The following is a 17680-nucleotide window of genomic DNA, read 5'->3' on the forward strand; positions in this document are numbered from 1 at the left end:
ATTAAATACTAAATATTTGTAAGGGTTAGCTAGGTTATATAAAGTTTTAAGTTTCCAGGGTGTATGAAATTCTTGTTTCCCGTTTTCCTACCATATCCTATCATATCTACAGCTACCACCGTGGAGCACAGCAACTCCCCATACAACTCATTTATCCATTAGTAAATAAACTTTCACAAGGTTCTTTCATAAATTGTCCTAAAACTGCCACGTCCTCTTCTTTAAAAAACAAAAACAACTTGATCTCATCTTTCCTAGTTTTGAGTTCTAGAATTGAACAGAGTAAGACTTTGTTTTGTTCTTAAGGACTTTAAAAGTGTTTCATGATAGCCTTTACCCCTCTCCTTAAGTTGTTTCTTTTCCACGCAAAACTTGTTCTTATAACATTTCCTGTGTAAGAAGCTTTCCAAGGTCTCTTGATATTTTGATAACAGTTTTGCTTATCAACATCCCTGATAAAATGTGGTCCCAAGAATGAAAGGCGGGCCACTGCAAATTACGGAAAGCCTGTTATTTCTGTGCTCTGGAGAAAATGATTGTAGCTTAAAATTACCCATATCTTTTTAACAGTGATAATATTGGCTATGGTTTCTATTAACGTAAAGAATTGATCATTCATATTAGGAAAAATAGACTATGTTATAAAGATTTGTGGCAAAAGGGGTGTTAGCTAAGGCTGTAACCCTAATTGTAAGTAAACGTAGTGAAACTTAACACTCTTCCTTTTGTCTTTCACTAGCTGGATAGAACTTATACTGGGTTGCAGACTCTCGGAGCAGAAACGGTAGGTTTTTTCCCTAGTATTTGGGAACAAGTAGAATGAAAATTGTTCTTCATTTTTAATTTGGAAGAGAAAAAAGGCTAAATTTTTTAGAAGTTTATTTCCACTTTTTTTTTTTCAGAATTATGATGTGTACATAAAATTTAGCACTTTAGCTATTTTTAAGTGTACAGTTATATGGTATTAAATATATTCGCTTTTTTTGTGTAGCCATTACTACCATCTATTCACGAACTCCCTTCATCTTGGAAAACTGAAGTTCTGCACATTAGCAGTAAATAACTCCATTCCTAACTGCCCATCTCTATAAATTTAACTCCCCTTACTACCAAATATGTGGAATTTCGGTGTTTGTCTCCTTGTGACCAGCATATACTTTACTTAGTATTGTCTCAGGGTTTATTAATGTTGTAGCATGCATCAGAATTTTGTTCTTTAAAAGGTTGAATAGGGCCCTCCCTGGTGGCATTACAGGTTGGAGCACAGCACTGTGAAGCTATCCACAGTCACTGCAGCATGAGTTCAATTCTCTGCCAGGGAGGTGACCCACACAGATGGCAAACCCTTCCTGTCTTGCCTGCTGCTCCTCTCAGCAGTGTTATTTCAATAGATCTAACTGTTCTGCTCCTCACTATGTCTCTGGAGAATTCTTCCCTCCTCCCCACCTCTGGTCTGTACTCCAGTTCTTATATGCATAAATAAATAAATCTTTTTTAAAAGATTAAATAATAATTCTGTTGCATATATGTACCACATTTTGTTTATCCATCAGTGAGTATTTGAGTTACTTACTTTGAAAACTTGCATGATTAATGCTCCTCATATCATGTCATATCTGTTCAAGTTACTGCTTTTAGTTCTTTGGGTCTAAATCCAAAAGTGGAATTTATGGGTCATGTATTTTTTTTAATTTTTGAGAGGCTGTCACATAATAGCTGAGCCATTTTTACATTCCTATCAGTGGTGCACAAGCGTTCCAATATCTGGGCCTCCCTGGATATTGGGGTTAAGTCTTAGCACTGTCACCAGTATGGCCGGAGTTTGTTCCCCAGCCAGGGAGCTGACCCACATATGTTTTCGCATACCTCCTGTTAACCCACTGCTCCCATCAGCAGTGTATTTGTCTCTGGTGAATTCTCTCACCCTCCTCCATACACCTCTGACCTGCACCCCAGTTCTTGTATGTATAAATAAATCTTTTTAAAAAGGATTAGTTAAACTTTATTTAGAGAAATATGCTTCTACACATCTTCTTTTGCACATGTTAGAATCATTTGTCCATTTTTAAATTGGTTTGTGTGCACTTTTAGTTCTACTCTCTTTATTAATCCTTTATCAGAGGTACCAAATGAAAATATTTTCTCCCATTCTGTGACCTACCTTTTACCTCTGTGTTCTGATGCACAGAAGTTTTTTTTTTTTTTTTTAAGATTTATTTATTTATGCATACACGAACTAGAGGCCCGAGGTACATGGGGGTGAGAGGATTCACCAGAGACAGAGAGAACAGACCAGGCAGATCTGCTGAGCCACACTGCTAAGGGGAGCAGTAGGTGAAACAGGAGAGGTCTGCTGTGCTATGTTTGGTTATATCCCTGGCCTGCATTAAACTCATGCTGCAGTGACTGAGGATAGCTTCACAGTGCTGTGCTTTAACCCTCTGCACTACCAAGAAGGGCCCAGTTTTAATTTTTGATATAATTGATTTTTCTTTCTTTTTCAGCCTTTGCTTTTAATGTCAAATCTAAGAAATCATTGCTAAATCCTGAGTTGTGAAATTTTGTCCTATATTTTCTTCTGTGAATTTGTTTTAGTCTTAGGTTTTGGTCTCTGATTCATTTTGATTAAAATTTGTACATGGTATACAGTAATGGTCCAACTGCATTCTAATGCAGGTTTTCTATCACCATTTGTTGATCAATTATCCTTTTCCCATTGAATTGTTTTCATAATTAATTTTCTAGTCCCTTTTTCAAAATTTGACCATACATGTGAGGACACATGGTCTATTGGTTTTCCTTGGTACTTGTATCACACTGTTTTTACTACTATAGCTTTGTAATTAGGTTTGGAACAGAAAGTGTGAGGCTTTCAACTGGAACTTCATTCTCCCTTCCTGCCCCTTTGGGGATGGTGTACTGATAACATACCAGCATTAGTCATTCTTACTAGAATTAGTTAAACTTGGGCCTCTGAGGTGGCGCTAATGATAGCACTATCAAGCTATCATCCTCAGAAGTTCAATCCCCACCAAGGAGCTAACCCACAGGGAGCAACTGACCCCCCCTGCCTCTCCTGCTACTTCCCTCAGCAGTGTATTTCGGTAGAACTGCCTGTTCTGCTCCCCCCTCTGTCTCTGGTGAATACTCTTACCTCCCCACCACCACCACCACACACACACTCCCTGTATACCCCAGTTCTTGTATGCATAAGTAAATAAATCTTAAAAAAAAAAAAAGGAGTTAGTTAAACTATTTAGAAAAATACGCTCTGCTGTAAGTATTAGAAGTTATTTATTGAGCATGTACAATATGCTAGACATTGGTCCAGTTATTGGGGATAAGTGAATAAAATTGCTACTACTCTAAAAGAGGGCTGTTGGTTGTGTTGAGAATGAAAAGAAAGGTTAACAGTAAACAAACAAAAAGATTATTTCAATTATAGATAAGTACTATAAAGAGTGACAGCAAAGGGTCTGCTTTAGGTAGATTGTTTAGGGAAGACCATTTGAAAAGGTAACATTTCATTGGAGCCTACTGGTAATAAGGGGCCAGTCAGGCAAAGATTTGGGGTAAGTGTTCTAAGGTAGAGAAGTAGTAAATGGAAAAATCTCAAATTTGTACTGAGTTATCTGCTAAGCCAGACTAGTCTCCAACTCTAGGATAAGTTCTTGAGATTTTGAGATTGAAGTTGCCTGTGGAGAATGATTAGAAATCATTTGTCACATCCCATAGAGGACCCCATTCTCAGACAGATTTTAGGCTTTCTGTGACATCAATGGTGGATTCATGAGCCCAATTGTTGCCTGGTTGTGTAGGTAGTGGATGTTGAGCTCCACCGGCATTCTCTTGGAGAAGACTCCGTTTATCCTCAGTCCTCTGAGTCAGACATTTCTGATGCCCCGCCATCTTTGCCTTTAACCATTCCAGCACCAGTGAAAGCCTCCTCACCAATAAAGCAGTCACATGAGCCAGTACCTGATACCTCTGTAGAGAAAGGTAATATCCTTTGCCTTGTATGGAAATGCAATTTTTTTTTTTATGGAGGTACTCCATAAAAAATGGAGGCATTCCTTTCTCCCATTTTTATAATATGATACCGAGCTGCTTCTTTCCGAGACTTAGATTTTAGGGAAAGCAAAGTTTTCTTAAGTAGGCATGCTCCTTCTACTGCATAGTCCTGTAGTGAAAATAATCAAATCCTTACTCTTAATCAGAAAAAAAAGTTTTTCATAATGATCATAATGTTTTCTTGTAGTTTACAGGAAGGTTCTTCTAGTTCAGTCCTTAAATATATGAACAAAAAGTTGAATATTTTCCAGTCTTACTTAAAATACAATGTAAGATTCATCATCAACACATTATTTTGACTATGGCATGTTTTCTATTCCATCAATATATAAGTATATAATATATAAAGCCAATTCTGAATTGTGTTAATTTTATATCTGAGTTACATTATAATGTGTTGTTAACATCTTAGTTCTTTTAAAAGTCTCAACAATATTCCTCTTTAAATTTTAATTGCCTCTTTATGGGTATCTGATAAGACAACATCACTAGAGTAAGTGAATGGTATCTTTTCAGGTTTTTCCTTCTTTAAACAGGTTTTTGGTTCATCTATAAAAATGGGAGAGTATAAGGAACTTTTATACTTTTTAAATACACAATTTATAGCTATATGATCTCTAATTTTCTGAAAGAAATATTTTGATACAAAAGGATTCTAGGCATATTTATATTTCAACACCAAAATTTATAAAGAAGTAAAAACTAATGTCAGTTGTGTTTATTTTACTATTAGTAAATGGTTTAAACTGTTGTGAAATGATGAGATTTTCATACCTTTACCACAATGATAAGATTAAGATTTTATTATTTCAAGGTGATTAATGAATTATCATTTGGCCATTTCATTTCAAGCAGGATTCCCAGCCAACACTGAAGCAGAGAGACATGCTACATTTTATTCATTACCATCTTCATTGGAAAGAACACCCACCAAAATAACAGCATCCCAGAAATTGACCTTTTGTTCTCATGGCAATTCAGCTTTTCAACCAATAGCGTCCAGCTGCAAAATTGTGCCCCAAACTCAGGTTCCTAATCCTGAGTCACCTGGAAAGTCTTTCCAGCCTATCACCATGAGCTGCAAAATTGTTTCAGGTATGATTATGTCTGTGAAGTTGTATGTAAAAATTATTGGGTGTGTGTTTTTTCCTTCTTAGCAGAATTTTTTTTTTTTTAATTTGTAAAGAGAAACTGGGCCTCCGTGGTGGTATAAGGGGTTGAGCCAGCAGCATGAGTTCCATCCCTGGCCAGGGAGGTGACCCACATGGCCCAGCAGACCTCTCCTGCCTCCCCCATACTCCCCTCAGCAGTGTATTTCAATTGATCTGCCTTCTCTGCTCCCCACTCTGTCTCTGATGAATCCTCTCAATCTCTCTCCAGCACCTCTGGCCTATACCCTCTGATCTTGTATGTACAAATGACTAAAAATTTTTTTTAATTAAAATAAATAAAAAGAGAAGCTGTCGGTACAGATTAACAAAGCAAAGCTATCACAAAACTAAAAGTCATTGATGGATAAGCAATTGTTGAGTAAAGGGGAAAATGAAATTCAAAATGGTGAAATTGTATCTCCTAGAATCAGCACATGTAAAATTCTTAAAGTAGGAATTTAAGTTTTGGATTTTATGAAAACCAGTATGTCTAACAATAGGGAAAATTCAGAGGCCTTCTGGTGTGAGTTAGGTTTCAAGTCTTAGAATTGGTTTGGGAATAAATCTCTTTTGTACTCTTAACTTACATTAAAACATTATTCCTTTTTGTTGTAGGTAGTTCTGAACCTTCATTTTCAGGTGAATTGCCCATTTCCTTAACAGTTTTATGTTGTGGTAGGTGTACTTTTATTGGAAATATACTTTATGGTTTTGGGTGTATCACCTCAGAAAAGACATGAAAGACAGTCACTAAAAGTGTGCAGTAGGAGGTTTACATACAAAACTTAGTAAAGTGTTGGGGGAAGTCTTTGATGCTCAAAGTAGATGGTTAAGCAGGTATAGGATCCAAGTCTCTGAAGCTGATAAATGATGAAGACTATATCATTTTTTAACTGCAGTTAAAAGAGTTTTGGAACTTATATTTCAGAGGTGGAATATGCTAAATGTATATATACATTGAGGGTTTTTGTTGTTGTTTTTTTTTTTTTTTAAGATTTATTTATTTATGCATTACAGAACTGGGTTACAGGCGAGAGGTACAGGGGCAGTGAGAGGCTTCACCAGAGACAGAGTGGGGAGCAGAACAGGTTGACCGACAAAGTACACTGCTGAGGGGAGTAGGAGAGGTCTGCCGTGCCATGTGGTCATCTCCGGGGCTGGCAGGAATCGAACACATGCTGAAGTGGCTTTAGCTTCCCAGTGCTGTGCTTTAACCTACTGCGCCACCAGAGAGGGCCATGTATAAATGCTTTTAAGCTTAGAGAAATTAATAGATGACAGATTTGATCAATGAAAGACCGTTGATGCTTAATGATACATTGGTAGCCTTCAGAGACTAGTATGTAGGAGTGTGAGTCTCTGGATAGTGACTAACGTAGATTTTTGTTGTACTGGATGAATTCATATTTTTTTTTTTTTTTGGAAATAAATTTCAAATGAAGACTCTGGCTGCTTGCTAAGTTTGGTCATTTACTTGTTTCCTACCTAACCTTCATGTCTATGAATATACTGGTATTATAAATCCTGCCTAAGTTGTTAGATTTATTATCTAGGGAATCAGATGTTTCATCAGTGATGTAAAGCTCTGCTTTTTGAAACTTAACTTTTAAAGATGTATTTATTTACCCATACAGAACTGGGGTACAGGCCAGAGGTGCAGGGGCATTGAAAGGATTCACCAGAGACAGAGGGTTGAGCAGAACAGGCAGATCTGCAAAGCACACTGCTGAGGGGAGCAGCAGGCGGGTCAGAAGAGGCCTGCTGGCCATGTGGACACCTGGGTTTGGATCAAACTCTTACTGAAGCAGCTGAGGCTAGCTTGCAGGACTGCATCCTAACCTGTTGTGCCACCAGGGAGGGCCCTGCTTTTTGAAATGTAATGTGTCCATTGAAATATCTTGTTAAAATGCATTTATGTTCAGTGAATGTGAGGTAACACCTTGGAATCTGTGTCTGACAGGCTCCCCAGTGGTGCTGATGCAGATGCTTCTTGGTGGGGGTGAGGGTGCCTGCCCTGGCTGTACTGCCACCTCCCACACCTGAACCACCCAGGCCCGCTCTGTCCTGATGTCCCTGCCGTGCTTTTTCTTCAGCATCTTCTTAGACAGATTGAATGTATCTATCTTGTTTTTCTTCTCTTCTTTTTTAATTAAAAAAGGTTCTCCTATATCAACTCCAAGTCCATCACCATTGCCTCGAACCCCAACTTCCACTCCAGTCCATGTGAAGCAAGCCACTACCAGCTCTGTTATTAGTAATCCTTATGTCATTATGGACAAGCCAGGACAGGTTATTGGTGCTGCTGCTCCTACTGCAGGTGTGTACTTGATCAGTATGTATGCAATCCAAAAGATTTTTGTCTGGTTTAAATATGAAATCCTAGTGTGCTGTAGTAGCCATAAACATAAACAAGAGGAGGGAGTATGTAAGAGTAACCCAGTGCTGTTTCTCTTTGTAAAAGTTGTGCTTTAGGAATTTACTTTTTTCTTTTTGTATAAAGAACAAAAAGTAACTCGTTACTAATTGTCTTTTTTTAAAAAAGTGATTTCACTATCATTTGAAATGCGTTTTTTTGGGACATGTTAGCAATGTGTTTAATTTTCCAAATTAAACTTTATAGCTAGAATAGCTTTGTGAACAACATGTATTTCTTCTCAGTCAAATAGAAGTTATCTTTTCTATAAATATGATAAACTTTGTGTGTGGGTAAACATCCATGCCATTATAAAAATACTGCTTTGTTAAGAAGTCTTTGGGGCCTCCCTAGTGGCGCAGGGGTTAAAGTCTCAGCATTATCAAGCTATCGTCAGCCACTGGGAACCAAGTTCAGTCCCCAGGGAGCTGACCCACTGGACACAGCAGACCTCTCCTATCTCGCCTGCTGCTCCCCTCAGCAGTGTATTTCAGTCCATCTGCCTGTTCAGCTCCTCACTCTGTCTCTGCTGAATCATCTCTTATATGCACCTGCCCCTCCCCATACCTGACCCCAGTTCTTATATGCATAAATAAATAAAAGTAAATCTTTTAAAAAAGTTTTGTACTTGCCATCATACTCATAACTTCAGAGTACTCTCAGGTGCTTTGTTCCACTAACTTTTTTTTTTTTAATAAGTTTATTTTACATCATTTTGTGCCTTTTCCCATCTCAGTTGTAATCCCCGTGGGTCACTAGCATTATTTTGTGTTTATTCCCTTCAGTTAAACTGTCTAAACACATGTTCATAAGTGTAGTCTTCTTTCACTTGTAATTTAAAGAACTAGTAATAAGGAATGAGAGATGAGTTTAAGGTAATTAGACTAGTTTTTAAGACATGTTAATATATTTTGGGTCTTTCCAAGTAGTTTTGGGAAAAGTTATGTACTTTCATATAAAATTATGTACTTTAATTAAAATTGTGGAAATCCCTTTAAAATGCCGTTTTCAGAGATTACCTAAAAGGATAACATTTTAGATAAAGGATGCTATATAGATGTCCTTTGAGTCTTAAAAATCAGCCAAAAGTCTTTTGTACACAGCTTAGTAAATGGAGTATTTGATCAAATACTGTTTTTGATCATGACTTACTATAGGTAGGGTGGCTTACTTTTTTTTTTTTTTTTAAGATTTATTTATTTATTCATACAGAACTGGGGCACAGGCCAGAGATGCGAAGGGTGAGAGGATTCACCAGGGACAGAGTGGGGAGAAGAACAGGCAGATCGATGAAGTACACTGCTGAGGGGAGCAGCGGGCGGGTCAGGAGAGGTCTGCCACGCCATGTGGTCACCTCCGGGGCAGGTGGGAATTGAACTCATGCGGAAGTGACTTTAGCTTCTTAGTGCTGTGCTTTAACCCGCTGCGCCACAAGGGAGGGCCAGGGTGGCTTACTTTTACCAGACCCTGAAGGCAATTAGTTGTGTAGATAGAGTATAAAATATCTGATGGTGACAGCCTTTTAGAGAGGATGTTACCTTATAGTGAAACTACTTTAGATGGGCTAGCATTTATTTGAATGAATACATTTTGGCATATTGTTAAATAACTAATCCCATTATGTTACAGTATCTCTTTTGATTTAATTAGCTGAGTTTATAATGTCTACTTACTGATTTATTCTTCAGTACCGTCATTCTAGCTTCATCCCTTTTCAGGTTAGTAAGATGGTCAGCATCTGAATCGTTAACTGTTCTTTTTTTTTTTTCTCTATAATAATTTCAGGGTTATGAAGTTTTCAATTCTTAAAAATGAAAAATGCTTTTGAATTCCATTTTGTAAGTTTTACTTTGTATTTTGTTTTTAAATTCTCTTGCTGTTAGGAAGTCCTACAAACAAACTCTCTACTGCCTCTCAGGCCTCCCAAGGAACAGGTTCCCCTATTCCTAAAATTCATGGAAGTAGTTTTGTAACATCTACTGTCAAGGTAAGGCTTGCATTATTGTACTTTGCTAGTTTCTAAAGACTGTTCAAACTCACTAGGAATTTGTAAGTTGACAATGCAAGTTTCATAAAATATAATCTTCAGGCTAACAAGAATACATAAGATCTAGTCCAGACTTCCTACCTTATCCTTGATTTCTGCCTAGTGTAGATAATGCTCCTTAACATTTCTATTAGTCTACCAGAATCTATTTGGAAACTTGCTATGATAAGGAGATGGCTCTTTTGTTGGATAGTTTTATTACAAATGTTACTTTAGGGCCCTCCCTGATGGAGCAGCTGGTTAAAATGTAGCACAATGAAGCTATCCACAGCCACTTCAGCATGAGTTTGATCCCCAGCCAGGGAGCTGACCCACATGGCACAGCAGACCTTTCCAGACCTTTCTATTGCTCCCCTCTGCAGTGTATTTCAGTACATCTGCCTGTTCCTGCTCCCCACTCTGTCACTGATGAATCCTCTCACCACTCCCTACACCTCTGGCCTGTACCCAACTTCTTGTATGCATAAATAAATAAGTTTTTTAAAATAAATGTTACCTTAAAAATAATTCATATAGCAAATCATATTTGGGTGGGGGGGCCTATATTTGCACAAACAGGAAGTAAAAATATTTTCTACATTTGGTTACTTGAAACTGTCAGCCATTTGGTTACTTGAAAATAATTCTTATCTCACCGGAGTGTTGTTGGGATTTTTGTTTTTCTTTTTCTTCCTTTAGGGTAAGAAGTCTTTTGAAATTTAGAGCTCCAAAGGTGATCTGACTTGTTAAGATCAGAGTACTAGATATCATTTTAACTGTTTGGTAGAGACAGTCTGTACTGTATGGTTTGTTATTCAGTGCATTTGACACTGTCATGACTGTCTTAAGACCTAAACTTTTCAGTTATAAACTGAGGACTGAAATTTCAAAGGTCATCTCTTATGTGATGAGTGTTTAACATAGCATTTCATATATTTAGGCACTTAATGATAATCATTTCCTGATCAAAGGCAAGGTTTTTCTAAATTTAGTGTAATGTGTACACATGTATTATATGAATGGCTGAATTTTAATAATTCCCTTAAGTCGTAATTCTGTTTACTTAAGCAGTGCTCTTAACTTTTGTCTTGGCCCTAAGAATAACTCATGGCAAATTTCCTCTCAGATTTGCATTTTGTGTTTGAGAATTAGAGACAAACTAATAATCTAAAATACTGACTTTTGACATCTTTGTATTTTCAATTTTTTGTTTTATTAAACCATCTTGAAAATTTTTCTCTGTATCCTGGTGTAGTTATTCACACTAATCATGTTTTGAGAATGTTTTCTTGGTTTTTTTTTTTAGTGCCCAAATATTTTGTTTTACTTTTCTGTTATTTAATTTTCATTTTCTTACATTGTTGTTCATTTCAGTGCATTTGATTCTCCATTCATGTGTAGTCCCTGTAGAGATCCCACCACCACATCACCTGTGTTCCATCACTGTGGGCCCTTGTGCTTGTCTCTTCCTATTCTTATCCCCTTTCTACTCCCCCACCCAACCCCTCCACTCCACCCCACCCCTACTGTAAGCCTCAGGTCTAAAGTTGCCTACAAGTTTTATCTGTTTTCTTGGTTTGACCCGTAGTTTGGTTTCTCTGTATTCCTCCTGTAAGTAAAACCATCGATACATTTATTTTTCCTTCTGACTTATTTTACTGAGCATAATCCCCTCCAGCTCTCCAGCTCATGCAGATGGCGTGAGTTTCTTTTTTGACTGCTTAGCTGTATTCCATAATGTATATACCACACCCTCTTGATCCAGTCATTCGTTTTGGGGCATTTCGGTTATTTCCATATCTTAACTACTGTAGGTAGTGCTGCAGTAAACATAAGAGTGCACGTTTATGTTTTAAACTGAAACGCTACAGCTGCCTGTTTCATTTATTTATTTATTAAATACCTAGGCTCTAGAGATATAAAGCAAATAAGGTACAGTCCCTGTCCTCTAGCTTTTCCTCTGGTAGGGAACAAGGCATGCAACCAGTGAGTCAACTAGATACTAGAAATAGAATAATAATCTTCCAAGCAGACAGTGGGATAAGGAAAAGTAGATCCTTGCCATGCTACAACTTTTGTGCATTTTGCTTCTAAAACATTAAAATGAAGATATAGATTTGGACAACCCCAAGTAGATTTAGACTCTTGGTTTTTGGGCTTTTTTGTTTTGGTTAGTTTTATGATTATGATGCTGGAGAATGTTACAAGTTGATATTAAATATAAGGACTAGACCACCTGAAATCACCCATCTTATCCTAATTGTACAATCTTTTTTATTATAGCAGGAGGATTCTCTGTTTGCATCCATGCCACCTCTTTGCCCAATTGGGAGTCATCCTAAGGTTCAGAGTCCCAAGCCTGTCACTGGAGGACTTGGAGCTCTTACAAAAGTGAGTTTTTATTAGGGATTACCTCAATAGTCAGCATGGTCTGGTTACATAACATCTCTTGTAGTACCATGTAGTTGAGCGGACCAACCCTGATAGGTAATTTTTCAGTACAGTTAAGTTTGAAAACCAGATCCTACTTCAGAAACATGCTTTTATTTATTTGGGGTGTCTTCTAGGGTAGCCCTTGGAGCCCCACATGACGGAGACTTAACAGAGCACAAATGTGTATGTTGCTCTTTGTACCACCTTAGTCACGTGTCCAGGTTGAGTTTACAGATTACGAGAATCAAGTTCAGATCTTATTTTTAGTCCTGTTAGTAGCTGTCAGGGGCAGTGTTTCAATGGTGGTTTTACCATTCTGGTGGGATCATACCTTATAGACCAAGTTTCACTTATTTCTGCAAATAAAAGATTCAGATGTTCATAGTATTTTTTCCATGGAATATTTATTCACAGTTATTATCATGTTTGTTGCAAGGTAATCATCAAACAGGAGCCTGGCGAAACATCTCACGTACCCACGACAGTTGCTGCTAGCCAGTCACCACTCCCTCAGTACGTGGCTGTAAAAGGAGGTCACATGATAGCTGTGTCCCCTCAAAAACAGGTCATAACTGCTGGAGAAGGAACTGCCCAGTCACCAAAGATTCAGCCATCTAAGGTTTGTGTTTCATGGAGATGGGAAGATCAACATGTAAATGAATACATTTGTCTAAATAATTGACAAGTGCTGAAAAGATTCAGGGTAATGTGGTTGCAGGTCCCAGAAAAGTCTATAAATAAAGGCCTTTTCAGAAGAGCAGGTCTGTTGTTATAAAATTACAATCTGTCCTTGCAGTAATCTTTGACAAGAGCAGGGACATGTAATGGCAAGTCCAGCAGCAGTCAAAGAGACAGCGAGATGCTGTTATCTCTGGCAGTAAATGTAACTGACTTCATGGATGCAACTTTCCATTTGATTCAAGCTAGTTAGATTTGAGGCCTGCTGTTTCACTGGTTATTTGTGGGAGAAGAGTGCTATAGTTTACATCTCTGGTATCCAGGCTGTGTGATCTGTTTAATAATTCTTGATTCTTCACAGTTTATTTTCTTTGGAAGTATGGTGAATCAATATATTGGAAAACAATAAAATAGCACAAAGACTCATTTTTCCTGTACTAGATCAGTATGTGTAAGGGCCTATGTATGCCATGTTTTTGTTGTTGTTGTTGTTGTTGTTTGGAGGGGGTTTTAATTTTTTGAAGATTTTTATTTATGCATACAGATAAGGGGTACAGGCCAGAGGTGCAGGGGTGACAAGAGGAAATACCAGAAATAGAGTAAGGAGTAGTACAGGCAGATCTACAAAGTACACTGCTGAGGGGTGCAGTAGGCGAGACAGGAGAGGTCTGCTATGCCATGTGGGTCACCTTGGGGGCTGGGATCGAACTCGCACTGAAGTAACCATGGCGTGGCTTAGCTTCACAGTGTAGCACTCCAACGTGTTGCACCACAAGGGAGGTCCCATGCCATGTTCTTATTTATACATCATTTATAATCCTCAGACAACCTTTCATGGTGGGTATTTTCACCCCATTTTTACAAATGAGGAAATTGTGGCTATGAGATCTGAAATCTCATCCTTGAGAGCATAGATCTATGAATTGACCTGAACACAGGTCTATCGACTAAAACTCTCCATTCCAGAAGTTTTTATGATATTCCTGAGCCTTTATCTATGACTCAGGCATGCTTTGGAACATCCATCTAAATGATCTTAACTTCTTGGACAGGTACATTCTAAAACTACTAAAAATATTATGTGGTGTTTTTCAACTTAAAATTTAGCCTGTCTGGGAGAATGCATTGTTATAGGAGAATTAATATAAAATAGAAAGGGGGCGTTAGATATTTTGATTATTTGAGGTAATTACATAGTGATGGAGAGAAAAATTAACATATTATGGATGATTTTGCTGTCTGTAAGCGTTCTTAACCACTTTAAAAGGCACAAAATGATGTAAAAATAAACAATTATTTAAAAAAAAAAAAGAGTTCTTAACCACTTTCCCAAACTTACCTGATAATAGGAATCATGTTATGATTGAGAATATACAACTGCCTACGCTCTACCTCAAATTTACTGAATCATCTTGAGGGCCCTGGGAATCTGAGTTTTTACAAGCTTCCCTGCTATCTCATGATTTGGTAAATTTGAGGTAGAGTGTAGGCAGTTGTATATTTTCGATCATAACTATGATCAGAGCTATTACAGCATTAAATTTGACTTTGGGGCTCCCAAATTTAGCCAGAATCCCTAAGACAGGCATCCCCCAAGTGCTTCCTAATGCTCCCTTGTTCTAGAGTCTCTAGTAAGCATTTTATCATTATCAGTGAGTCCTTTATTCTCATTTAAACTTCATTTTTAGACACATTCTACACGATCCTCAATGTTTTGATTCACTTAGAAGTACATAATAGTGCCGATTTGGGTTTTTGTATCACTATAGCATTGCTATTTATACTCAGATGTTCTCTATGACTTAGTTTCCGTTTTTTCACTTTGCATTTTGTATATCCTCTCCTCCAGTAATGCAGAGCATTTGTATCAGCTTTCTTACCACGCTGCCACCTACATAGTGGTAATGTAAGATGAAGAGAAGTGAATGGGTTCACTGTGCTAGAATGCGCTGAGTAAAGTTTAATGGCACCTGAATAAAGGGGCCACGAAAGATTTGCACGAACTGCAGAGAGCCAGTAGAACATGAGGAAAGGCATCCCTGTTTATCTAGGAAATTTAGCACATGCTTTGGACTCAAGATAAGAAGCTGTCTGAAAGTACAAACTGTTCCTACTCAAGTGCATTCCTAGAAACTCTGCCAGAAAACAGGAGGGTGGAAAAAAATGATGTAGTTTTATCTTCCATATAGTTTTGCCACATAGAAACACAGCTTATCTTTTCCATAAAAGTGGAGAGAGGCGCTGCTCTTGACATCAAAAGGGACAAATGAGGAAAATCTATGAGTTCGTGGAGGAACTCATACATACCAGTGTGTATAGTGAAAAGAGCATGAGCTTTGTTGCAAACCACATGTCACCCACATATTTTTTGTACTTGGGCAAATTTATCTCTGTAGATCTTGTTCTTGTTGTTCAATCTAGTAAAAGAAATAATGCCCTGTCTTCCAGAATTGTAGGAGAATTAGAAATCGTGGTATATAAAGAACCCAACTAGTACAGAGCAATACATTAGCTACTACTTAGTGGTAGCCTCTGTTATGTAACTGAGAACAAATCCTTTGTATCATGCCTCAGTACCATGGTAATATTTGTTATTGAGAACTAAGTTGTCAATGACAGTTTTTTAGTATGTGGAAGAGAAAATCACATGCAGAATCCTCACCTTCAGATTGCTGTGAAATAAATTGTAACTTGCTCAGGTCTGTCTTTATAAGATACTTGGAGGGCAGAAATAGAAACATTAAATTAAAGAGTGAATCAAAGTGATTTATTTATAGCCATACAGAATAAAAGGTTTCTGCATTATGAAGCTAGAAGAAAATTAGAGATATGAGTACAGAATAGGAGAGGAATTGGTAGGTGAGTTAAAGTTCTAGGTCATGCTGTATTGTTACAAGAAGAAAAACAGGTCCTCCCTGGTGGCATAGCGGGTTAAAGCACTGCACTAAGAAGCTAAAGCCACTTCGCATGAGTTCGATTCCCGCCTGCCCCGGAGGTGACCACATGGCATGGCAGACCTCTCCTGACCCGCCCGCTGCTCCCCTCAGCAGTGTACTTCGTGAATCTGCCTGTCTGCTCCCCACTCTGTCTCTGGTGAAGCCTCTCGCCACCCCTGAGCCTCTGGTCTGTACCCCAGTTCTGTATGCACAAATAAATCTTTTTTAAAAAAATTAAAAATTTAAAGAAAAAAGAAAAACAGTTTGGGGTTATAGTATTCTACTTAAGAACCTCACTTATGATGTCCATAGATAGTCGTGCTTAGAGTTTGCCCCAATAGTTACCAGACTTAAATTTCTTAGGGTCCAGGGGGTGGGAGGTTGTTAGCCTTATGAACAGCCTGCTCCTAGATGATGAGCTCTGCTAATAAAGACTGCCCTCTGGTGGCCAACTTTAGATAACCACATTTTATCGTTCAGTTTAATGTGTGTCATATTCTGGAGTCTTTCTGTCCCAATCTGGTGACTAGAAAGTGCTTCCTACTTTTATCTTTATTGCCTTCAAAAGGTATATCTTTTGAGGGCCCCCTCTGTTGGTGCAACAGGTTAAACAGCACTATGAAGCCACTGCAACACGAGTTCGATCCCCAGCTGGGTGATGACCCACAGGTCAGAACTCTCCTGACCTGCCTGCTGCTCCCCTCAGCAGTGTATTTCAGTATATCTGCCTCTTTTGTATTTCTTACAACCGTGTAAAAGTTTTTTTCATCTAGTTTCTGCTAAGAAACAATTGTGTATGAGGATATAGAGGTTGGCTCAAGTAGGTAAAACAAATTTTTTTGGGAAGGAAATTTAAATAAATCTAATAATATGTGTGTTGTTTAACTTTGTGTGTGTGTTTCCTTTAAGATTTTTGCTTTTTTTGTTCTTAGGAGTATGGAAATAGATTATATATAACTTAGCTTATGCAATGGGTTATTAAATTTGATACACTTAGGAAGGAAATATGAAGACCTCTCGACTTGGAAAAAAAGTTCAACTACTCTAAAAGTTCACAATACTAGAGGCTTAAATAAGCTTATTTCCGTCACACAAAAAAAGGCCAGTAGGCAGTTCTGTTGGTTCTGTTACCAGATATGGGAGAGGATCCAGGGACACCCCAGCCCGACTCTACCCCTGCCAACACAAGGCAGAAAACTAGGCATGAACCAGCCTCTGTCCACGGCTTCATCTGCTGGGAATCAGGGATGAAAAGGGACTTGACCCTCTGGGTAGGATTGCAAAGAGAACGCCACAGATCCCAGTAAGGGCAGGCGAGGATTCCGTGTCTGATTAGCCAAAGAGGCAAGGAGACTTCTGCTCCAAGATGCCAAGGCAAGACATCTGTATAGGTTTTAGGACTGGGGGTTGAAAACAGCTACTTAGCTTTGTTGACTAAGAGCAAGGAAAGTGGACTTAGCTAAAGTCCATTTGTTGTTGCTGATTGTGGGCACTGCAGCTTGGTGGTCGTGCAGGTCTTGTGACCATCCCCATGTGAACACCTTATGGAGGCCGTGTGCCCGCAACTCCAGGTTGAGCTGGTCTCACGGGCTAGCTCCCTTCCATGTTGCCTACAGAATGAGCCTCATCTTGTCAGAATACAGAGATTTAAATAGTCATGGGGATTGTTTAAAACAAATAGGATAGCTGGGAGAATTTCTTTCTACAGGTTAACCAGCTTTTTTCCCTTAAATTGGTTCTTTGTTTCTTCTTTCCTCTACAATTTCACCTTCCATGACAGTGGAAAGAATATTTTAATGACTTCACTGTACCTACTACCTACTGTCAACAATTATCAGCATTTTGCTTATTTCTAGACTTTTTTTTTTTTTTTAAGATTTATTTATTTATACAGAATTGTGGTATAGGCCAGAGATGGGGAGGGTGAGAGGATTCACCAGAGACAGAGTGGGGAGCAGAACAGGCAGATCGA

The 17680-nt window shown here is 38.3% G+C and overlaps 1 protein-coding gene across 1 annotated transcript in view; it reads left to right on the top strand.

The window, feature by feature from the left end:
* The window catches only part of YEATS2 (YEATS domain containing 2), a 94717-nt gene that overhangs the window by 41945 nt on the left and 35092 nt on the right, over positions 1-17680 (top strand). The window contains exons 9-15 of the mRNA XM_004675020.2: positions 740-784; positions 3819-3999; positions 4927-5166; positions 7381-7539; positions 9519-9622; positions 11945-12052; positions 12531-12713. Of these exons, the coding sequence (XP_004675077.1) occupies positions 740-784; positions 3819-3999; positions 4927-5166; positions 7381-7539; positions 9519-9622; positions 11945-12052; positions 12531-12713 (1020 nt within the window). The remainder of the gene's footprint in view (positions 1-739; positions 785-3818; positions 4000-4926; positions 5167-7380; positions 7540-9518; positions 9623-11944; positions 12053-12530; positions 12714-17680) is intronic.

The sequence above is a fragment of the Condylura cristata genome, unplaced genomic scaffold (assembly GCF_000260355.1).
Source record: "Condylura cristata isolate star-nosed mole 26May11 unplaced genomic scaffold, ConCri1.0 scaffold00003, whole genome shotgun sequence".
NCBI lineage: Eukaryota > Metazoa > Chordata > Mammalia > Eulipotyphla > Talpidae > Condylura > Condylura cristata.